This window comes from Doryrhamphus excisus, chromosome 14, assembly GCF_030265055.1.
Source record: "Doryrhamphus excisus isolate RoL2022-K1 chromosome 14, RoL_Dexc_1.0, whole genome shotgun sequence".
NCBI lineage: Eukaryota > Metazoa > Chordata > Actinopteri > Syngnathiformes > Syngnathidae > Doryrhamphus > Doryrhamphus excisus.
Genome location: NC_080479.1, coordinates 734,514 through 759,416, shown reverse-complemented (window position 1 = coordinate 759,416; position 24,903 = coordinate 734,514). Strand labels below are relative to the sequence as shown.

General features: G+C 43.0%; 1 protein-coding gene across 2 annotated transcripts; it reads left to right on the top strand.

The window, feature by feature from the left end:
• The first annotated feature begins 595 nt into the window (after positions 1-595).
• LOC131102066 (programmed cell death 6-interacting protein-like) lies at positions 596-24,517 on the top strand. 2 transcript variants are annotated; one of them, XR_009119393.1, is made up of 21 exons: positions 596-867; positions 3,996-4,050; positions 4,129-4,198; positions 5,245-5,372; positions 5,570-5,723; positions 7,443-7,543; positions 10,009-10,140; positions 11,037-11,259; positions 12,586-12,709; positions 12,801-12,978; positions 13,546-13,657; positions 13,727-13,896; positions 13,974-14,222; positions 15,703-15,837; positions 15,918-16,012; positions 16,081-16,198; positions 16,274-16,470; positions 16,683-18,324; positions 19,633-19,899; positions 21,246-23,251; positions 24,374-24,517. XR_009119393.1 is itself a non-coding variant. In XM_058047552.1 (18 exons), exons 1-18 carry the CDS (start codon positions 662-664, stop codon positions 16,870-16,872), a joined length of 2,622 nt encoding a protein of 873 aa, XP_057903535.1. In that variant the 5' UTR covers positions 596-661; the 3' UTR covers positions 16,873-18,270. The 2 variants fall into 2 exon arrangements, 1 of the variants encoding a protein (XP_057903535.1); XM_058047552.1 differs by lacking the exons at positions 19,633-19,899; positions 21,246-23,251; positions 24,374-24,517 and having other exon boundaries at positions 10,024-10,140; positions 16,683-18,270.
• Positions 24,518-24,903: the final 386 nt, after the last annotated feature.

The window sequence follows — 24,903 nt, the reverse complement described above, 5'->3', positions numbered from 1 at the left end:
TTTTTCTGAACTTTTTTTTTTTAAATAAAGTAACGTAATTTGTGGGGAAACGAGTCAGGAATAGAATAATTTTTAAACATGACAAAATCATATTTAGATAAAAGTAGCATAAAGTTGAAATTGTGACGAATAAAATTAGGAATGTCCGATTTTAGCTTTTTCCTTGTTTGATACCTGGGGGGAATTACCCAGGAATTTTTTTTTCAGAACTTTTTTTTTTAATAAAGTAACGTAATTTGTGGGGAAACGAGTCAGGAATAGAATTATTTTAAAAAAAATTACAATAAAGTCATATTTAGATAAAAGTAGGATAAAGTTGAAATAGTGAAGAATAAAATTAGGAATGACCGATTTTAGCTTTTTTGCGATAAACATTTCCTTGTTTGATACGTTGGGGGAATTATCCAAGAATTTTACTTTTTTTTTAATAAAGTAACGTAATTTCAAAATTTTCAAAAAGACAACTAAATAAATGACTCAGCTAAAGGGGCGTCCATAAATCATATGGGAACCCTTAGATCCGCCTGTGGCTTTTAGCGCCGCTCCAGACTGAGTCTGCGCAGTGTGAGCCCCTCGTCTTTGTGACGTCATTTGACAGGCAAAAAAAAATCCAGGAAGTGATAGCTCTCGCTGTTTGTATACGGCGGTCCCCCTCCCAACAATGGCGACGTTCATTTCTGTCCCGCTGAAGAAGTCCTCCGAAGTGGACCTGGTCAAGCCGCTGTCCAAATACGTGACGTCCACCTACCCGGCGGGCGACGAGCAGGCGGAGTACATCCGCGCCGTGGAGGAGTTGAACAAGCTCCGCAGGAACGCCGTGGGGAGGCCGCTGGACAAACATGAAAGCGCCCTGGAGATCCTGCTCAGGTAAATCCCGAAGTCTTTATCGCACACGTCAACCGGCCGGGTGGTGTTCACTCACTACCCGGCGAACGCGACCTGCGTCGCCGGTTCAGCGCCTCGTTAGATTCCGCCGCACCCCAGATGTGTTAGCTTAGCCGTTATGCTAACGCTAGAAGCTAATGAAGTCAACAAGCTAGGAAGTGTCTCATTACGCCTTCAAACATGTCGGGGCCTGTCAAAACTTGCCCAACTCAACCGGCAGACGCGTTAAATGTTGACGTTAGTCGTGTGTGTGTGTTTATGAAACTGTAATTAGCTTTGTATGACATGCTAATGATTAGCTTGTCTGTGATGATTAGCACCAACTGGAAGCAAACGTTATCTTCCAATCACGTGACCATAACATATTACCAAAATGTCTTGTTGAAGATCATCACATCACATGATGCTTTTCCACAACATTGCAAAGGGAGGCAGGGCTGTTTACTTATTTAAAATGGAAAATAGGCCGTTTTTCCGCTTAGAAAAGACGTCTAATTAATCATAAATCAGTAATATTCTTATGATTTTCGCCATTCTCTGATGGAGCTGTAACAGATTTCTACTATATTCCCGCCGTTGCATATATTGAATAAATTTACTCCAAGCAGCTCAAATTGTGCTCAAAGCCAACATCTGCTCCATGTTCATGTACTACAATTGTTTTCCAAATTAGTTTTTTATTATTATTATTTTATTATGAGAAACAAACAAAAAGGTTGTGGCAAAAGTTATGAAAATAAATAGGAAAATATTCCGAGAAGGAAATTTACAAAAAGAAAGCTGAAATAGTTTGAAATTCCTATTATTTTATGTTATTGTAGTATTCCAACAAGAGGAATATTGGAATTTTATGAGAATAAATTGAAAAATAATGTTATTTTTGTATAAATATATTTTTTGTAATTATTTATTAAATGACTAATATTATGAGAAACAACAAAATAAGGAATTTTTTTAAAAATTTGATTGGGCAAAATGTTTTATTATAATAAGAATAAAGTAAAATATTATTATAAAAGTTTCTGAAGATTGTATTTGGAAAAATCCATAAAACTGTGTGTGTGTGGGGGGGGGGGGCTACTAATAATAGGCTTTTCCACCTCCCATCATTTGACTCCACATATTGCTATGCTAAATGTTTTTAGTGTTATTCTCCCTCATGTTGGTTTGCTTTAGCAAGGAGAAGGTATTAGTGTTTTTGTGGCTGGAAATGTGCCAGATAAGTGAATTTTAATATTTCCAATTTAAAGAATAGATGTTTTGTTCCGCATATCTCCACTTAATAAGATTTAATAACACTTGTGAGCAGTAAACAGGGTAGTAATGATTTGTGGTCAGGAACTTTTATTTTTAATTTATTTCCCTTCCCACTTGTATGTTGTATTAGTATGTCGTCCATGGCAGGAATATGACAGAAATAGCAGTCTGTCATTGTTACATAAGTAAAGCCCTCTCGGCATTGTTGCTTAACTTGTCGGAGTGGGTTCATAGGTGACACGTCACTCCAAGCGTCGCCCAGCTGACGTGACGTGTCAGCTATGCCAGGCTTTCTCAACCTGACTCACCCGCGTCCACTTGAAGACACTTTAGCCCCCTTTTTTTGTTTGTTTTACTCGCGTCGTTAGCAAGGCAGCGCGGAATGGCGAGGGGAGGCGGAGGCGGGGCTGGCTGAGCTTTTTGTGTACATCACCATGGCAGCCATTGTTTCCCGCAGGTGTTATTTACTTGAACCAGATGACACACACCTCATCTCGGCTTTCTGAGAATATGAGAATGGACGATAAGCTGAGAGAAAGCTGCTATTGTGTGCTGTTTTTCACTTCTTATCAAGTGTCATGTGACTTCGTCACATCTCACGCATTTCCAGTATGTCATCGATGTAAAAGGAAGCATGCTAACGCTAAAGTTAATGACCAACGCTATGTAGTGTTAACACACAGGTCTGTAATCTATTTGTAGCAACATCTGTAGTCAGTAAATCACAATATATTTTTTTTATTATATTGTTATTTATACTTCTATTTTTAGTTTTTTTTCCCCCACTTAAGTCATTTTTATTTGTATTTATTTTTACTTTTATTGAAGTCATATTTTACACTTAAATCATTTTTCTTTTGTATTTATTTTTACCGTTTTGTACAAGTCTTTTTTTTTAATTACTGACACTTATTTCAATCATTAAAATTAATTTTTTTCTTACTTAAGTCATTTTTATTTGTATTTATTTTTACTTTTATTGAAGTCATATTTTACACTTAAATATTTTTCTTTTGTATTTATTTTTACAGTTTTGTACAAGGCTTTTTTTTAAATTACTGACACTTATTTCAATCATTAAAATTATTTTTTTCCCCACTTAAGTCATTTTTATTTGTATTTATTTTTACTTTTATTGAAGTCATATTTTACATTTAAATAATTTTTCTTTTGTATTTATTTTTACAGTTTTTGTACAAGTCTTTTTTTTTAATTACTGACACTTATTTAAATCATTAAAATTAGGGCAGGATGATATATTTTATGTACTTGTATATACCGGTATAGATTCTTCCAATGATAAGAAAATGACTTTTACCGATAGAAATAATAATAAACGTAAACAAGCCCACATTCTCCACAAACAGAACATACTTCAATGACGTCCTTCAAAATAAGAGTGAAATAAAAATAATTGCAATATATTGCCATGTATTTTTAAACGTTTTTTCATTGTACTTTTTATTTAAAAAATATCTCATGTATTGTCTCGACTCATAAAATGTGTTTCTCGGGACAGTAAATAATACAATAAATGGAAAAAAAATGTAAATGACTTACCTAGGTAATGCATGGTGGATGAGTGGTTAGCATGTAGGCCACACACCCCAGGAGATTGGAAAGCCTGGGTTCGATTCTCCGCTTGGACATCTCTGTGTGAAGTTTGCATGTTCTGCCCGTGTGTGGATAGAAGATGGATGTATGGATTATTTATTATTATTATTAAGTGTAAAAATAATAAGTTGAAATGGTAAATGAGTGGATAGTGACTGAATGACCATTGTAAAATGTCGAGACCATGATGCTCTAAAGCTGCCATTTTTATCCAAAATAAAACGTCTCCCTGTCTGCAGATATTATGACCAACTGTGTGCCGTGGAGCCCAAGTTTCCCTTCAGTGAAAACCAGGTAATGGATTACACCCGGCATGCAGAAGATGTGCTTTTCTGACGTGTTGACAACAAAGTGTGTCTTTGTGTCTTGCAGCTGTGCTTAACCTTCACATGGAAGGACGCCTTCGATAAAGGCTCGCTCTTTGGCGGCTCCGTCAAACTGGGTAAATGGACTTTGTGTGTTTGCTATGTATTGTAAAGACAGGACTCGGGTTCTGGCAAATCCGTTATTCCCCCTGACTGATGAATTCAAGAGTTGTTGTACCGCTGAAGATGTCCTACACTGTAAATCAGGGGTCTCAAACTCAATTTACTTGGGGGCCACTGGAGCTCGGGTCTGGGTGAGACTGGGCCGCATCAGGTTTTCAAAAAAAAAAAAACGCATTTATTAAAAACAAAATTTTTTTAAAAACTTCGCTTTGGTTCCAATTTTCTACAAGAAAAGCTCTGATAAAACATTCCACTGTTCTCAAGTATCTTACTTTTTATTTTTCTACACAAAATAAGATGAAAAATAAATAAACAAATCAAGAATAAAGACAATCAATCAGTAATAAATAAATAAATATAATAATAAAACGGCAAATAATAAAAACGTAAGAAAGCACATATAGTTGGTGGGTAGACAAATTATTTTTTTCAGATTAAAATAAACAAAGCATTATTAGAGCCCTGTAGACATGACAAAACACGACTATAGTCACATTTATACTCTTTTTATTTACAACATATTGCGCAACTGCACGGTCTTGAGACACATGCTAACTCGCAAACTAGAGAGCTAGCAACCTAAACGGTAGCCTTCAAGTTATTTCCTTTAAACTTAAATAGCCAAAAACTTACCACTTCCACACGGATAGGGAGGATAACTCTTAACAGTTATTTAACCTTTAACATGAACATGAATCAAACGTAATAATTTTTTCTGGGTACATGATACCATACAGCATCCATATCAAACTAACATTAAACTTTCATATCAAGGCGGGGGCCTCAAACTAGTGTCGGGCCGCGTGTTTGAGACCCCTGCTGTAAATAGTCCCCTTATATTGCAAAACCGGTCTGACGAGGTTTGGTATTGTGTAGAAAGATAAAGAAAGATGTGTTTATATGTGAAGGACAATTTCAGAAAGGATTGAGAGAGAGCAGATCTCCTGCCTCTGACCTCTGACCTCTGACCCGTGTGTGTTGTGTGTGTGTGTCGTGGCAGCTTTGGCCAGTCTGGGCTATGAGAAGACGTGTGTGCTGTTCAATGCTGCGGCTCTCGCCAGTCAGATCGCCTCCGAGCAGAACCTGGACAACGACGAGGGGCTGAAAAACGCCGCCAAATACTATCAGGTGACTCTCCCGACACGCACTAACAGTCCCACTGAAGCCCTGTGGGTGGCGGCATAGCACAAATAACAAATTGCTCACCAAACTGAAACCAATCTGTCTGGTCTTGCGTGCCACCGCATCACTTGGCCCCAATGCAAGCAGACTCTAATGACCACACGTGAAAATAAAAGTTTTTGAGAGCTTGTGTTGTCACGCAGCTGGCCAGCGGCGCCTTCGGCCACATCAAGGACACGGTGCTGTCGGCGCTCAACAGGGAGCCCACCATGGACATCGCCCCCGAAACGGTGGGCACCCTCAGCATCATCATGCTGGCCCAGGCCCAGGAGGTCTTCTTCCTCAAAGCCACCTCAGGTATTCAACCACCCACAACCTTCCGAAAAAAGCTGTGATTTATTATTACTTGTTTTATCATTATTTATATTTATTATTTGTAACCTTTCCTGTTTGCATTAAACATTTAGTATCGAGACATCTCTGTCCCTGCTCTGCTAGCCAAGGATCACAGGCTAGTTTTCACTTTAAGAGGGGACAAACTAAATAAAATAAGGCAGCGGTGTGTGAAATGCAGTTGCAGCACGGGGCAGTTCTCACTACTGGGGGGGCAGCCTACAGGAAGCAACAATAACAGGCTAGTCCACACTTTAAGAGGGGGCAGACAGAGAGAAAAGACACCATACAGCAACAGACAATAACAGGCTAGTCTTCACTTTTAAGAGGGGACAAACAAAATAAAATAGGCAGCAGTGTGTGAAATGCAGTTGAAGCACAGGGCAGTTCTCACTGCTGGGGGTGGGGGGCAACCTACAGGAAGCAACAATAACGGGCTAGTTTTCACTTTTAAGAGGGGACAAACAAAAATAAAAAAGGCAGCAGTATGTGAAATGCAGTTGATGCACAGGGCAGTTCTCACTACTGGGGGGGCAACCTACAGGAAGCAACAATAACAGGCTAGGTTTCACTTTTAAGAGGGGACGAACAAAATAAAAAGGCAGCAGTGTGTGAAATGTAGTTGAAGCACAGGGCAGTTCTCACTACTGGGGGGGGGGACCTACAGGAAGCAACAATAACAGGCTTGTCCACACTTTAAGAGGGGGCAGATGGAGAGAAAAGACATCATACAGCAACAGACAATAACAGGCTAGTTTTCACTTTTAAGAGGGGATGAACAAAAATAAAAAAGGCAGCAGTATGTGAAATGCAGTTGAAGCACAGGGCAGTTCTCACTACTGGGGGGGCAACCTACAGGAAGTAACAATAACAGGCTAGTTTTCACTTTTAAGAGGGGACCAACAAAAATAAAAAAGGCAGCAGTGTGTGAAATGCAGTTGAAGCACAGGGCAGTTCTCACTACTGGGGGTGGGGGGCAACCTACAGGAAGCAACAATAACAGGCTAGTTTTCACTTTTAAGAGGGGACAAACCAAAAAAAGGCAGCAGGGGGGTGGGGAGGGCAGCCTACATGAAGCAACAATAACAGGCTAGTCCACACTTTAAGAGGGGGCAGATGTAGAGAAAGGACACCATACTGCAACAGACAATAACAGGCTAGTTTTCACTTTAAGAGGGGACAACAAAAGTGTGCAAAATGCAGCGGCAGCACAGGATAGGTCCTCTAAAAAGGGACAGACGGATACCAAGTACAAAAATCAACGATAGAAAACTTCTTGTCATTTAATAACGGACAGAGATAAACAGGAGAACAGACTGCAACTAGCATCAATAACAGGCTAGGTGTCACTTTAATAGGGGACATACAAAGATAAAATAGGGGACAGACTACAATAAGCAACAATAACGTGTTCTACTTAGAAGGGACCGGAAGAGATCAAATAGGAAAGGGCAAAAATGCATCCCAAAGGCAGGCCAGTTGGGACTTGAAGAGGGGACAGACGAGTGAAAAGTTTGAGAAGGAGCACCAGAAGTTAGCCACACGCGGACATATGTAACATGGCTGACCTTGGCTCACACATAGCATGTAGAAGGAGCCCCGGCAGGAAGCAGTTTAGACCCAGCCGGCGTCCCACTTCTGTCTCCCCCCCCCTTCTAACCAAACAACCGTTGGCTTCTCCAGACAGGATGAAGGACGCCGTCATCGCCAAGCTGTCCAATCAGGCCGCCGAGTTCTACGGCGACGCCTTCAAGCAGTGTCAGTACAAAGACAACCTGCCCAAGGTATGCCGAGCAAGGACGCGCACTTACACACTCCGCTAAGCGCTAACGACACACTCAGCGATCGCTCGGCTCGGGTACGTGACGCGTCTGTCTTTGACATTGACGTCCCTCGTTTAGACCAAAGGACGATGATAAGCGTTTGAACCTTCTCTCGCTCTTTTCCTTCTTGCATGACGAGTCTGCTGTTATCTTCCATGTCTGTACATACGTAGATGTGCCTCCATCACAACAACACTGACCGGGTGTGTGTCTGTGTGTGTGTGTGTGCACGTGCACACTATGTATGTTTATGTGGGGGCGCCTTTCTGTCACTGGCCTCATGATATAGTATTATATTAGGATCTCTTGGCAATGAAAGTGTTTTTCTACTTAAATACGTGTTCAACTATTCACTTAGCAAATGAATAAAACAGTATTTATCCCAGGCAGTGTAATTACAGTCATCCCTCGCTATATCGCCGTTCTGTTATCGCTGAACGATGGTCTATTACTAGTAAAAACACTGAGATACTCAAATGTTGTGTAGTATTTTGGTCACTAGGTGACATTTTACATTACATGACATGAAGTCACGGATTGCGTAAGACCCTCAAACAATGCACAACGATGAGCCAATTCAAGAAACAATACAAGCAGTTGATGTTTGCTAAATACAAGGATGAAGAGTCTTGAACCAGTCATGATGTGCTATATATATCACTATATTGACAGTTACTATGGTACCCATTATGGCATTGGATGCTCATATCACCGAGTACTTCGGTACGTGACAAAAAATTTAACAAAAAAATATAAAAAACATTTTAAACTATATTATGAAAGCAGGAAGTGAACAAATGTAACAGTTAGTGATTGTAAAAGTACCAGATGGAGGGGTAGGATTTAATAAGCTTTGCTTCTTCCTACTCCTTTTGGACATGTGGAACTGGGAACTGATTATGGGATGCACTCAATTGTAATCTGATGCATGTTCAAATGAAATTAAACCATTACCAATTTTTTTTTTTTTTTGGAACATGGGAGGAAACCGGAGTACAAATAAAAATAAAAATAGTAGTAAAAAAAAATAAAAATAAAACAAAAAACAAACAAAAAAAAACAACTCAAACTGTATTATGGAAAGCAGGAAGTGAACAAATGTAACAGTTACTGATTGAAAAAGTACCAGACGGAGGGGTAGGATTTAATAAGCTTTGCTTCTTCCTACTCCTTTTGGACATGTGGAACTGTGAACTGATTATGGGATGCACTCAATTGGAATCTGATGCATGTTCAAATGAAATTAAACCATTACCTTTTTTTTTTTTTTGGAGCGTGGGAGTAAACCGGAGTACAAATAAAAATAAAAATTGTAGTAAAAATAAAATTTTAAAAAAAAATTAAAAATCAAACAAAAACCAAACAAAAAAAACAACTCAAACTATATTAGGAAAGCAGGAAGTGAACAAATGTAACGTTAGCTCGCTATCTTGCTACCTGGCAGCTGTCTCGAGTCCATCCATCCATTTTCTATACCGCTTATCCTGCAGCATAAGAGGTTGGAATGTGCTATTACCATACCAGTAATAGCAGTGTAAAGTAGGGGTGTTATTTCATGTCTACAGGGCTCTAATAATGTTAAAGTGGATTTGCAGGTTTTCTATACTATGAAAATCCATCCCATTTATTAACATTGAATCCTATATCAAAGAAATGTACCTCTGTCAAGTCTGGAAGCAATTTCCCGCTATAAACGAGGAATGACTGTATAATAATAATAATAGTAATAATAATAATAATAATAATATTTTCCAACATAGTTCTTCGAGGTCTTTTCAACAGTGCCACAACTTTTGAAGTCATCCTAAACTGCCAGTGACAGAGCAGCGCCCTATCCCTCACAAGATGGTTTTGGGGGGGCACTCTGGTTTGTGGGACTGTCCACGTCTCTCTGTGTCCTCATTGGTCCGTTCTCATCCTGGGCTGCTCCTCCGATTAGTTGGTTAGCATTTAGCTGCACAAGTCCAACTATGATTGAACTATGATCTTCAGGTAGCGCCACATTGGTCCAAATGAGAATAAAAATATATAGCATGTGGGCCACATGATTAGGTACGCTTCCTCCGGCTAACACGGGTGCGTGTGGAGGTTTTGGGTGAAGTATTTGCCCCCTCCTGCTGAAGGGTTGAACACTCACGGCCTGTTCTGTTTTCTCTCTCGTTGTCTTCCTTCCTTTGTGCATCCCTGGTGGTGGTGTGTGCTCACCTGTTTTCCTCCCTCTTTTTTGGTGTTTTTATTCTTTTTTTTTTTTGCACCCCGCTGGCTGCTTTCATTTGCCATTCGTGACTTGACTGGCTGGTGTCTTGTCTTTTTTTTTTTTTTTTTTTTTTTGGGGCGGACTGCCTTGCTATCATACGTGTGTGCCTGCGTGTGTGTGTACACGTGTTTGTTGTGCGTCTGCTTTGTGGTTGCCTCTCCCTGGTCAGTATTTTTATTTTCAGGAAGTGCTGCCGGTGCTGGCGGCCAAGCACTGCATCATGCAGGCCAACGCCGAGTTGCACCAGAGCATCATCGCCAAGCAGAAGAAGCGCTTCGGGGAGGAGATCGCCCGCCTGCAGGTGCCGTGCCGCACTTTACACACCGATGCAAAATAAGAGAGAATAAATTACTAATAAATACATAAATGAGAATCTAATTACATTTATTTCTAGTTGTCTCTCATTTAACACGGTTAATTGGTTACGGAGCCGATTTCACCAAAGTAGCATTCAATGTTAATAAACGCAATATTTTGTAGTTATAGCATAGAAGACCTGTTCATGAACCCTGGTTTTTAACATGATTGGAGCTTGTAGACATGAAATGACACCTCGGTAGTCACTCCTATTATCCTTTATTTACATCCATCACATTGCGCTGGATCATTGCGAGGTAAAAAAATATATTTATATTTTATATATTTATTGAGGTGGCTCGGGCATCTAGTCCGGATGCCTCCCGGACGCCTCCCTGGTGAGGTGTTCCGGGCATGCCCAGCCGGGAAAAGGCCCCGGGGCAGACCTAGGACACGCTGGAGGGACTATGTCTCACAGCTGGCCTGGGAACGCCTTGGTGTCCTCCCGGTGGAGCTGGAGGAGGTGGCCGGGGATCGGGAAGTCTGGGCTTCCCTACTAAGACTGCTGCCCCCGCGAACCGGACCCGGATAAGCGGAGGAAAATGGATGAAAAAAATATTGATATTTTGCCCAGCCCTTGACAAAGAAGACAAAAACTTGGCACTTCCACACAGAATGAGAGGAGAACCTTTTTTCCCTCACTCGGTCTCGGTGACATTACTGATGCCTAGTGAGCACAATACTATAAATAACTTTATATCATAAATATTTTTTTGACTAATTACAGGCCAAAGCAGCCATCATTTAGTAACTAATTGTTTTTTGAAAACTGTAAAAATGGATTTTGAATATATTGGAAAGAGGTGAACCTGTATACTCCTTCCACTTTCCTTTTCTCAGCATGCAGCAGAGCTGGTGAAGACGGTGGCGACGCGCTACGACGAGTACGTGAGCGTCAAAGACCTGACGGACAAAATCAACCGAGCCCTCACCGCCGCCAAGAAGGATAACGACTTCATCTACCACGACCGCGTTCCCGAGGTCAAAGACCTGGAGCACATCGGGAAGGCAGCGCTGGTCAAGGCCACCGCCATCACGCCGCCGCTCAGCCAGAAGTTCTCAGGTATGACGCAGGAGAGAAGTCGTCCCATTTTGAAAAACTTTATTTCCCGCTCACATTACATTTACACCCTTACATGTTAAATGCATCAACCGTGTTGCTAAATTGCCACCCTGTATGTTGGATTGCCAGGTGTGCCCAACAGCACTTAATAACAATAATGCCTTGCACACTTCCATTTCCATATTTACTGTATTATTTTTCATTGTAGCCATGCCATTGTTTACAATCTGATTGGCTTGTGGCTGCCCTGTGTTCAAGATGCAGCTTTTCATCACGTTTTGCCAACCTTATAAATAACATACCTTAGGCTCGCAGGTTAGCAGCTCCTTGTTTGTTTTTTTTGTTTTTTTGTAAATAGTCAGTGTAAGACGAAAATAAAACTCCTTGCCAAAGTAGAATACAGTACTGCTTCTTCTGCATGAAAAAAAATGCTTCATTTATGCCTAGAATAAGGACAATTTTCTTAAACGTGCATTTTTTTCTTAATAAAAATAAGCCGCTTTCAACTATAAAACATTCATTCATTCATTTTCTACCACTTTTTCCTCACGAGGGTCGCAGGGGTGCTGGAGCGTATCCCAGCTGTCTTCGTCGGGCGAGAGGCGGGGTACACCCTGGACTGGTGGCCAGCCAATCACAGGGCACATATAGACAAACAACCATTCACACTCACATTCATACCTATGGACAATTTGGAGTGGCTAATTAACCTAGCATGTTTTTGGAATGTGGGAGGAAACCGGAGTACCCGGAGAAAACCCACGCATGCACGAGGACAACATGCAAACTCAACACAGAGATAGCCGTGGGTGGAATCGAACCCTGGTACTCCTAGCTGTGAGGTCTACGCGCTAACCACTCGACTGCTGTGCCGCCCCAACTATAAAACAGTCATAATTAATTTACTTATTTATTAAGGAAAAGCTGCACGGCCGATAAGTGGTTGGCATTCAGGCCTCACAGCTAGGAAACCCGAGTTCAATTCCACCCTCTGCCATCTCTGTGTGTATGTTCTCGCTGTGCATGCGTGGGTTTTCTCGGGATACTTCGCCGTCCTCCCACATTCCGAAAACATGCTAGGTTAATTGGCAAGGTATATGTGTGAGTGTGAATGGTTGTTTGTCTAGTATATGTGCCCTGTAAATGTGCAAAAAATCATTAATAAAATAACCAAAATTTGGTGTCTATAAAAGTCTTGGCTAATAAATAAATTCACCTTCATACATTAGCAGCAAATTTGTGAAATAAATGTAGAAAGTTTCCACAGGACTGCGATCTATGTGTGGATGGTGTTTTAATGCAAACGCCTTTCTCTCCGTGCTTCAGATGTGTTTGAGAAGATGGTTCCCATGGCGGTGCAGCAGTCCATGGGCGTGTACGGCCAGCGGAAGGCAGACACGGTCAACAGACTGGTGGGCACCATGAGGGAGGCCACCAATCTCTGCAACGGGTAACCCAACGCCGCCATCTCTTCTCACGTCAACCGCACGTTTGTTTTAATGATCACAAGTGAGGTTTTATTCTCACGGTTTCCACACCAGCGTGTTGGCGTCCCTCAACCTGCCAGCGGCTCTGGAGGATCTATCCGGAGACGCCGTCCCGCAGTCCATCGCCGAGAAAGCCAGATCCATCGTGCAGCAGGGGGGGCTGCAGAGCATCGAGCAGCTGATCAAAGATTTACCTGAGCTGCTGACCCGCAACAGAGAGATCCTGGATGAGGTGAGAGTCAGATGTAGTTTTTTTATGATGGTACTAGCACACATGTTGTCATGACAAAGGTGCATGTAACGCCATTTACTAAGCGAGCTCGCTTCGGTGTTTGGAATGCAAAAAATATGGAAAAACTCCTAATAATTCTTAATGGCTGGAATCCCGGATCAGGATCTTCATTAAACAGCTAATCCTCTAATCTTCGGGCCAAGGACTGTGCGTCCGCTCTCGTCAGCCAAACCGTTATTCCAACATCTTGCTGATAAACACGCGGGCAGACGGCAGGAAAAGACATGAAACGCATCACGCTTCCAAGTTTGTTAGCAAACTGGAAAAGCTCCATACGCACACAAAAAAAAAAAAAAAAAAAAAAGTAGTTATTGATGTGAGAAGACAAAAAGCCCCTCTGTCATCGGGAGAACGGGAAACGCTGAAGCCGCCAGCCAAGTTGCCGGGCAGAATTGGTACAAAACTGCGAGTCGTGATAGTTTGAAGATTGTAGTGGAAAAACCAAGTGGGAAAAAAAAAACTCTTGATTTCGGTTGAATTGTTAAAAAATGTTTGTTTGCTTTAAAGGCGCTGAAGATGCTGGATGATGAAGAGACGACGGACAACGAGCTAAGAGCCAAATTCAACCAGCGCTGGAACAGGACCCCCTCTGGAGACCTGTACAAACCTCTCCGTGCAGGTGCTCTTCTTTGCTTTATGGACCGCCTTCTTCTGCCTTGTTAGGTCTCACCTCCGCATCCTCCCTTAGAGGGCGCCAACTTCCGCAACGTCCTGGACAAGGCGGTGCAGGCGGACCAGGTGGTGAAAGACCGCTACAACACCCACTGCGACATGATCGCCCTGCTGTGCAAACCCGAGAGTGAGCTGTCCGCCGCCCTGCCCTCCGCCAACCCCACCAAGACGCTACAGGGCAGCGAGGTCTGTATCGGGGGTCATGTTGTCGGGGACGCCAACGTGGGCTCCACCCTGTTAACGGTTGTCGTTCCGCACCGCAGGTCGTGAACGTGCTGCGCTCTCAGCTGACGCAGCTGGACGACGTGAAGACGGAGCGCGAGGCGCTGGAAGCGGAGATCAAGGGGGTGGTCTTTGACATGTCCGCCACCTTCCTGACGGCGCTCGCCAAGGACGGCGCCATCAACGAGGAGCAGCTGTCGGTATCGCAGCTGGACCAGCTCTACGGCGAACACAACCAGAGGGTGCAGGCCAGCCTCCGCAAGCAGGAGGAGCTACTGGGGCAGATTCAGGTAACCGCAGGATGGCGGATCATGTTGCACGGCTACCATATCATAGCAAACCACGGAAGGGCCGATTCCGACCTTTCTTCTCTCCAGATTATTATGCATGTACAGAAATCAATCGTTCATACCAGTTCATTGGTTCCATTGGTTCCCACCTGTGGGAAATGAATGAATCGGTTTCTGAGTGACACTTTGGCGGTAAGACGGATCCAGTGCGGTCGCTGGGTTACCATCTCAGTTGCTAACAACAATCACAGAATCCTAAAATACGAGTTTATGGAAAGGTGTGACCTGCCACTATATAACAATAATAATAATAATAATAATAATACATTATTTGTATAGCGCTTTTCAAAATACTAAAAGACGCTTTACAGAAGAATGGAGTTAAATAAAAGCAAGTAAACAGAGTAAAAGATACATTAAAGTACAACATTCATTCGTTAATACACAGCTACAACAAGAGTAAAAGCGGGGCCACACATGATGTAACATATTAAAAAATATATATATATTTATTGTGACCTTCCTATGTCACTCATTTGCATTTATTTGCATTGTGTTTCATTCATTCATTCATTTTCTACCGCTTTTCCTCACGAGGGTCGCGGGGTATGCTGGAGCCTATCCCAGCTCTCTTCGGTCGAGAGGCGGGGTACACCCTGGACTGGTGGCCAGCCAATCCCAGGGCACATATAGACAAACAACCATTCACACTCACATTCATACCTATGGACAATTTGGAGTGGCTAATTAACCTAGCATGTTTTTGGAATGTGGGAGGAAACCAGAGTACCCGGAAAAGAAAACCCACGCATGCACGGGGAAGAACATGCAAACTCCACACAGAGATGGCCGAGGGTGGAATTGAACCCTGGTCTCTCGACCGCCGTGCCTCTGCATTTTGTTTGTTGTTTTTTTTCTTCTTTTTTTTTTTTTACAAAGAAAATACAAATTGTGACTTGACTTGCAGGATTAACCACAGGAGACTGCATATTTATTATTTAAAAATAATTCCGCTTAAAAATTATTAAAGATATTTCAAATAACAGAGCTGTAATTGCAGTACCGTGATATTTTTGCACAAGGTTATCATTCTTGCCCGTGTTTATCATTCAAGGTTGGGTTAATCATTGGTACGTGTGTGATGTACTTTTGACCCTGTATTATCAGATATAAATTATTACTGACTTATGATGTGGTTTCTGTGGAAAAAAAATGACTATCCTTGGAGTAAAAAAACTTTTTCCCAATAGTTTTGGACCAAAATTCTGTGATTTTGATGAATTAGTGGGGCGCCACTGTATGAGATTCGCCGGTCTCTTTGTAGTGTAGTGTAGCGTTGCTACAACAAGATCTTTGAGACACTGCATCTCATCAGCTCATCTTTCATCGTTTGGCATAAACGTCAGCCCAAAATACACTTTGTGGCTTTATGGCGCGTGAAAAGAGATTTCGGGGGGTTGAATGCGCATCCTTCTTCCAGACGTCCCATCAGGAGTTCAGCAGCCTGAAGCAGTCCAACACAGAAGCCAACCAGAGGGAGGAGGTCCTGAAGAAGCTGGCCTCGGCCCATGACAGCTACGTGGAGATCAGCAGCAACCTGCGTGAGGGCACCAAGGTTCTGCCTATCTTTTTTTGCGTGCGTGCCTAGTCGGGTTGCGGGCCTGCTGCTTTATTCTTTGTCGTCTTCTCCTTCAGTTCTACAACGACCTGACTGAGATCCTGCTCAAGTTCCAGAATAAATGCTGCGACATCGTTTTTGCTCGCAAAACCGAGCGGGATGAGCTTCTGAAGTGAGTTCAGAAACTGTTCTGTGAAGGTTCCTGTCTGGAGGTTCACTATGTGATGTGTTTTATCACAGGGAGCTACAGCAGAGTATCGCCCGAGAACCAAGCGCCCCCTCTTTTAACATCCCTGCTTATCAGAGTACCCCCGCCGTACCCCCGGGCGGCCCCACTCCGGCCCCCAGGACCGTATTTGTAAGCAAAACCCAGTTGAAGACACCCTGACATGCCCGCTTTGGTTCATCGCTCTCGTCGGTGTTGTTTTTGCAGACCCAGCCCCCTCAGCAGATGCCCCAGCAGACCCAAGCAAAGTCCCAGCCCCCGGCCAGGCCCCCTCCACCCACCTTCACGCCACAGGCCGCCTCCCCGACCCCGCCTGCAGGCACACCCACCAACAACCCGCCGGCAGTGGCCCCACCCTCCCAGGCCCAGGGACCCCCTTACCCGACGTACCAGGGGTACCCACAGTGAGTGGACTTTGCATTACGTCGTTAAATGTGGCATGGAATGCGGTAAAGAATGTGACATCACAGCGATGTTGCTGTTTAAATATGCCTAGCTCCGCCCCTTTAAGGCTTTAGCCAATTAAAAACATTTATCTAGTCAATCCATCCTGGTACCCTCATGACGTTCCACCATGGAGTCTAACCACCATGCCGCCCGTCCTCTGTCCATGCAGGTACTTCCAGATGCCCATGGGCTACAACCCGTATGCCTACGGCCAGTACAACGTGCCCTACATGCCCTACCAGGCCACTCCGGGCCAGGCGGGCTACCCGGGCGCTCCCCCGCCCGCACAGGGCTACCCCGGCTACCCGGCACAACCCTCCCAGCAGCAACAGCAGCAGCCGTACTACCCTCAGCAATAAACACACGTGTACAATACCAAATCACACGACGACAACACCCTGCTGTTTCCCAGCAATAACACTTAGTTTTTCACTACTTCCACTTTTATATTTGTCCTCTCTTCAAAGCACTTTTTTTTCCCTCCTCTTTTCTTATAAATTGCTGTATTTTACCCTCCAGAATATCCCAGGCTGGACCGCTGCCCACCTCGCCCCCCTTTCGTCTTATCAGCTATTTTTGTAATTAACAAGCCTCGCAGATGTACAAACATTTAGAAAAAAAAAATGGATGGCTTAATGGTTCTTTTCTAACTGAGGTGACTGTTCCTCTCTCTGCTCTCCTCTTCCTGGGAATGTCTGACCTATCAACCGTGTCCCAATCACAGGCTGTACAAGTATATTATAAATAATATATGTATAAAACAATCCTATCTGTCCTCATGGCTCAGTGGAGATATATCTAACACCACCACAAGGTGGCAGTGTTGCAACAGGCCGCCTAATCGGACGCCTCTTGACCTTCCCAGCGCCCAAGGGTGGGCGCAACCCGTTTTAAATGACATGCAAATTGCGTCCCTGCGAGGTCTCCTCATCTCATCTCGTCGCCCCGTCCCTGTAGGTGATTCCTACCGCAGGCGGATTCCATCCCCAGATATTCAGTGTCAAGAGACGCTAATGATTTTGTGTGTGTGTGGTGGTGGAGAGAGGCAGATGGCAGCGCAGTGTGACGTCTGGATGGATGCATGGGAGATGTTGGCAGGGAGCTGCTGGTCGCCTGCCTGCATCCATCACTTGCACCTCTCCCGTTTTTTCCCCCCCTTCTTTCTCCTGCGCCACGTCTAATCTGTCGCAAAGTGGCCGCCATATTTCATCCACGCAGCATCTTTCGGCCACCCCTCCCGTCGCTTCTTTGTCTCGGTTTGTTGACAGCTGAGTTGTCTTGAGCGGTCAGTCTCTCCTGGTTCATAAACGTCTCCTAACATCACATCACTCTCCTGTACGTGTGTGTGTGTGTGTGTGTCTACGTGGAATCTAATCTAACAGGCCGCATGTCATCGTGGAAGTGACACAACACACATCCACGGTACGCTACAGCATCGTGTTGTTGTCAAAGCCAATCGTAGCCCGTGGCGTGTTTATGGAAAGTGTCTCATGGCGCATAATTTTAACAAGACGTTCACCAGCTGAGGAGTGTCACATTTTAATTGGTCTGCAAAGCGAATAAAGGCGCGGTACGCGGCACGGCGCTGACAGGTATTAATTACCTTATGCCTAATGGATCCCAAAAGCAACGCTTGGCTGTATTTTTTTTTTTTTAAGTTTTCCAGCCGTGATGTTTCTTTTCATAGCGAGTTGGCTGATCGACGTTTTTATTTAGGAAATCCTGAATAAAAATATGTAGACTATACCAGAAGCACTGCAGTAGATTCGCATCAACATGCTAGGAGCGGAGCTAGCGAGCCACAACAAGAAGTAAGCATGTGGCTTAATTCAACTTAAATGTGAATAAAATTATAAATATTAAATGTAAATATTGACATTTTTACTTTGTTGACAAACTGCAATGTGTTGTCTCATGGCTAACAGCAATGTGTTGTCTCATGGCTAAGCTAGCTAGCTAGCAATAATTCCGCCTGCCATAAACAACAGCAGTATTAATAATTTGGGAAAGTTTACTCAATAAGTCCTTTAAATTACGCCTTAGGGACAACTAAGGTGAGTTAAACTAAAGCTTTAAATATTAATTTTTATATTACTTTAATTTCAGACAACAGCAATGTGTTGCCTGGCGGCTAAGCTAGTTAGTAATAATGGCTACTAGCTCTTTTTTCGCGCTCCCAATTGTGACGTTTCAAGATGGCGGAAATGACCGCCATAAACGACGGCTGTATAATCACTTTTGGGACAGTTTACTCAAGAGGACCTTTTAGTTATGCTGCTTTAATCACAACTAAGGTGAGTTAAAAAAAATAATATTTACTTTAAATATTTGCTCCGTTTACATTGCGGACAAAAGGCAAAGTGTCACCCCTCGACTAAGATGGCTGCAACAATGGCCGCCCCCCTGTTTTGTTTTTGGCCGCCGTACACGACGGCGTGAAGACATTTGGGACAATTTACACAAGTACCTTTTAATTTAGATGCTTTATTCACAACCAAGGTGAGTTAAATACAAGATTTACATATATGCTGTGAAACGTTAGCAAGACCTATTAACCTGTTTCTTCATTTCAAGTGTTCAAACTTACAATAAATTAGTTTGTTTTGTAAGAAGACCGTGAAATGTGTACAAAAGTGACTAGTGTCATTTAAGGTCTAATTTATATGTGTCTATTTTTGTCAATCGGCACATATGGAAGTTATGAATTTTATTTTTTTGTAATCTCGATCGATTGGATGCTATGGGGCAAGCATACAAAGAAGTTAATCAGCTTGGTGTCTTCCGGTTTAGCTCACGTAACTTCCTGTGCAGCATCATGCATCAGGTGTGATTGTATTTTGAGGTGGCTTTTTACTCCTGATGTGCTCTTTAGCTTTAAAATTAATTCTCAAATCCTAATATCAAAGTACTGATACTATTTTTGAAACGTTTGCTTGGTAATATGACATAATTGTGAAGAAAGTTTCCGTTCTTATATAATTTCTTAATCATTTATTTTAATTGTTTTATTATAGTTTTTCTTGTATAAAATAAAATGAATCAATCATTTGCTGTCGCATCCTGAAGCAATTTTCACATAAATTAAAAATACTGTTCGTTTTTTCTTTTCTTTTTTTTAGCAACTCATGGACATCATCTCACAGCGTTTTCGAGCAAATCTGCAGAGTGCGACTTTCTTTGTGCGTTTGACGCCACAAAGTGAGAAATGTGAGCGAGAGAGAGGGAAAAGCGAGGCGCGGCGCGTTGATGGGTGTTAATTTGACAAGTGTGCCAGGATATCATTGCTTGGCTGATGATTCCTCCTCAGCTAGAGCATCTCTCCAGCCCTGCACCACCACCACCCAACCCATAGGAGCGGAGATGCTTGAAATAGCTGTGATTGACAGGTATGGAGATGCAGTTACTATAACAACTACCTCCTGGCTCTCTCGCTCTCTCTCTCTCTTTCGCTCACCCTCCACCACCACCACCACCACCCCTTCTTCCTTTTTTATTTTCTTGCAGCAGCTCTCCTTTTCACCCCCACCACAAAGATGTGTGGGAGTGTAGGAAGGAAAGTGATGATGAAGACTGCAATATTCCTGAGATGTTTGTGTTGCAGCATCCATTGCACGTGACCTCTGTAGGACATGAAACCTCGACTTGCACAACAACATAGAAAAATAAACCTCTATTACACACTCCTCTTCTTCTCTTCTCTTTTTGGTGGTTTATGGACACGCGGTTTGTTTGTTTTTTCCTTTTTTTTGTTTTTATATCCACTTTTAGACACCATTATTTTTTTTTAGTTTTTAAATTTGAGCTTCTGATGTTTTTCTCATTTTGTTTATGTGCTTCACATTTTTGAGATTCAGATGAACCTCAATATTGTTTTTGTTCAGTAGTGGTTTTGGTCTTAGAACTCTGCCATGCAGGACATTTTTGCCTAGCGTCTTTCTGTCTAAGACCTCAACTTCTTTGGATGTTGCTGTGGGGCCTTTTGTGACCTCTTGGATCAGTTTTCGCTGGTCTCTTGGGGTGATTTTGGTTGGCCGGCCACTCCTGGGAACGTTCACCACTGTTCCATGTTTTCACCATTTGTGGATAACGGCTTTAGAAATTGTTTTATAACTTGTTCCACACTTGTGGATGTCATGTTTTAACGGGGGTGATCACTATTTCACATAGATATATTTGATCACTTAATAATTCATTTAAAAAGTGCATTTTGTGTTACATTTGTTTTTGTGACAAACGTGCAAAAAAAAAAACCTAATCAGGAAGGTTTAAAACACTTTTTCGTACTACTGTATACCCTTTTTTCATAGTTTTTGTTTTATTTACACTTTTCTCTTTTGTTTTTATACACCTCACTTTTTTCATACTGTTTTACATACAGGCTGCACGGTGGACAAGTGTCGCCAGCCAATCACAGGGCACGTATAGACAAACAACCATTCCCACCCACATTCTAGCATCTTTTTGGAATGTGGGAGGAAACCGGAGTACCCGGGGAAAACCCACGCATGCACGGGGAGAACATGCAAACTCCACACAGAGACGGCCGAGGGTGGAATCAAACTCGGGTCTCCTCGCTATGTGCTAACCACTCGTCCGCCATGCAGCCCATATTATATGTATGTACAGCCTTCTTTGTTTTTTTTTCCTCATTTTGTCTTTTTATGTACATATGTTTGTCTTTTTGGTTTTCATGTCATTTTGTCCTCATTGTTTTGATTGTATTTGCACTCAGGTGGTTGTGTAAGAACACACACTGGATGATGATGAGCACACCTTGCTGGAGAGTGAAAGTGTGTTTGTGCTGGGAAGTTGTCGGACGTCATTGCTGCCACCTGCTCTGCCGGGACTCAGGCCAGACACACACACACACACACGGACACACACGGACACACCAAAGCAGAGGGCAACCTCCCAACATAGCATTAATGATATGATTGACTTAACCTTCTTAGCACGCCAACTATGTCAGCGTCACAGTCTAAGCCACCATTCCCCCACCCACCCCACTCTCACCCCACACCCTTCCCCCCCCACCCACCCCCTCGTCTCGTCTCATCTCATCTTCAGTGAGTCATCACAGGGTGAGAGGTCTGAGGCAAACAAGCTGGCAGAGTTGGACATGCCATAACAATGCAGCACCTGTCAGGGCCTCTTCCTGTGTGTGTGTGTGTGTGTGTGTGTGTGTGTGTGTGTGTGTGCACGGGACTACCTGTGCTTTCAGCTGTCACCTGCAAGGAAACATTTCTACCAAGCATCACTGGAAATACAAAGACACCACCGCTGTCTTTTTCAGTTTATGTGTGTGTGTGTGTGTGTGTGTGTCCTTGTAAAACAAAAAAAAAAGGATGGATTGGCTGTCTCACTTTGTGGCAGGAGGTGTCTGGAAAAAGCAGCACTTCTGTGCTAATAAAGTTTTTTTTTTTTTTATAAACTTTCGGTGGCCACCAAAGTGATATTTCCCAATGGAGATAATACAAACATGAATCCTCCGTTCCAGGGTTAAACTGTGGCTATTATTATTTCACCTTTTATTAAGTGTATGTGCCAGCCTTGCCAAACCTACCCCAAAAAAACCGACCATATTTGTGTGACGATTTCACCCTGAAACTTTTGTTGACATGAATAACACATGTAAAAATAGGTTAAAAATCATCCATTTTTAATACTGCTTACCCTCATGAGGATGGCGGGCGTGCTGGAGCCTATCCCAGCTGTCTTTGGGAGACAGGCAGGGTACACCCTGGACTGGTGGCCAGCCAATCACAGGGCACATATAGACAAACAACCATTCACACTCACATTCATACCTATGTACAATGAAAATAGGTTACCCACTGTAAAATAATAACCTAATAACGTGAAAAATAATTGAATTCATCGTACGAGATGAGCAGCCTTTCTCAGCGGTGTTAAACATCGGGTTTGCCAAGTGCTCTCTCACTCACCTGGAAGTCCTGCTGGAGCTCCACCAATGTACTCTCTCATGCATACAAGTCCCCTTAAAGAAGCCATCTCATCCTCTGGAAGCTCTCATCCAAAAGTAAGTCAAATATGTTTTTGTCTAAAGAACATATTGTCCTCTTTTCATATCATAAGTCGGATTCTGGATCTCGTAAAAATCACATTACCTTGCCATCCCCTATTAATCCTCAGATTAATTTACTCATTCTAGTAGTAATTACCTTTTTGGGGAAAGGGGGGCAGTCAAAGGACCTTGGATTTGTCCTGATTTCCCCCTTTATACGGCCCCCCCCCCATACCAATTCATCATCAATACATTGGAAAATAATTCATCCATGTGGTCAGTATCGGATTTCAGTCCTGGAAAATTGGTATTGCTAACTTTTGTGTAAAAAGAAGTTAACACCCAAGTTTTTATTACTTGCTAACTTTATTTTCCATACATTTTTCCTAATGAGTTTTTTCCTAATGAGTTCTACTGACGTCGGTGCAGCCCGGACTTCCTTATATCTCCATATGTCCTCCATCTTTGCTTAGCTCTGTTCACCATGTTAGCAATGGCACGCAGCAAATGTGTGGATGGAAAATATAATTTTGTTTTGCTTTCTTAAAGACGCAAGCATCAAGTGGTTGGAGGTTGTGATTCCAAAGCAGCACACAGGAACTTGTGAACATGGGAAAAGCTGGACTTGATGAAGCAGGACCACCCACCTGTTGCTGAAACCAGACGCCTTTCCGGCATTACTCGGTCGTGTTGAAGCGTCCGAAGAGCGAGCCGTAAGTAACAATTTAACTGTGTCCTAACTGTGTGTATTTTGTGTAAGTAAATGAGCTTGACAGCTGTCCAGAAGTCCTCAGGAACGCTTGGGAGTGTGGCCAATCTCAGCGATGTGGGCGTACCTGGGTGGAGTAAATTAAACAGATTTTTTTTGGTCAATTGCAGGAAGTCCATGGAAACACTGCAGAAAGAGGTGCAGAATCTGGAAGATCTAGAAAGCATTCAGTGCGGGTTAAGGGGTGGAGGTGCTCTTTAGGAGTCCATAAGTCGATACAAAGGGGCCCCAATGAGCATAATATAAGTCCCTTTAAAAACAAAAACATGCTAACAAAAACTTGCTAACATTTTTTGGACATAAGTAACACAAGTGTAAAAACTGTAAAATATATATTTTTTTAAAACACCATGATACTTTTGATACCATGTCAACTTTTTTACGTAAATAAGTGTAAAAAGAAGGTAAACAAATGCTGTACTTTTAATAACTTGCTAACATATTTTGATATGACACAAGTGTAAAAAGAAGTCGACCAACCGCTGTGGTCACATGGCCTCCTGTGTATATTCGTCGGCTGCTCTTTATTGTGGAATAATTGATGGTAAAATGTTGCTCCAGTTCTACCACCATTTTGATGCTGGGAACACAAAAAAAGTGTTTTTTTTTGTTTTTTTTTTGGGGGGGAGGATGCTGCAGGCTGCACCTCCAGCTCTCCACCGCGCTTCGCCCATCCCCACGCCGCTCACACCGCGAAGGGGGCGATAATTCAGAATTAATTAGGCTAGCATACACAGGGGAAGGCGCAGCCCATAATAGGACATTTAAAGCAGGATGGGATCTGGTATCCAAGTGCAGGGTATCCATAGAGACGGTTGCTATGGCTGGCAGAGAACTCTTTGCCTCATTAGGAACAAATATAAATAGCCGTGCCACGCAGCTTAAGGCCATGATGCCCGTTGCCGAGGGAGAGCGGAGCGGAGTGGAGAGGAGGGGGTGGGGCTTGCAGGTCAGTGTGACAGGAGGTGTTTGTAATGTTTTACAGCGCTCAATAACGAGCCCGTAAATGCGTGTATTGTTCAATTGGCTTTGCCGTTACATTGTTTTGCTATTTCTCTTTTTTAAGATGGCATGTGGGTGGCAAAGGAAGGAAGCATCCACAGCAGCCAAGTGGGGATGACACAGATGGGAGCAGATAGGAAAAGAAAGATGGTGGGAATAAAAAAAAAAAAAAAAAATCCCCTTCATCACCAGCGTGGACCCTCTCAGGTGTGCTGCACACAAGACTTGATCGATATCTCAAACCTCAAAGGTCCGCAGTTTGACCCTGGAACAGATCATTTCTAATTTCATGACTACGGATGGTTAGAATTGTGCGCAGAAATTGCTTGTTATGCGATGGTCCCGCTTTGAGCACGCACATCAGAGATCCACGATGGCCTCTCAGGCAATATGCTGGGTTAATGAACCCCCCCCCCCCCCCCGACCCCCCCGCCCCCACCAGATACAAATGAACATTTCCATTTAAAAGCTGTCAGAGGGTGTCTCTGTTCTTCAAACGCTTGTGTTGTGTTTCCAAGGCAGGAACAAACAAGCCAACCCTGATGAAGACGCCGCCTGAGCTTCCCACCAGTGTGGGCCGCCCGAGGGAGGGGT

Excerpts from the sequence above, each read along its gene's own strand:
- LOC131102066 (XM_058047552.1), top strand. The coding sequence starts at position 662 with ATGGCGACGTTCATTTCTGTCCCGCTGAAGAAGTCCTCCGAAGTGGAC. Across the intron at positions 15,838-15,917 it reads ACCTGCGTGAGGGCACCAAG|TTCTACAACGACCTGACTGA; the intron begins GTTCTGCCTATC and ends CTTCTCCTTCAG. Across the intron at positions 16,199-16,273 it reads CGGCCCCCAGGACCGTATTT|ACCCAGCCCCCTCAGCAGAT; the intron begins GTAAGCAAAACC and ends TTGTTTTTGCAG.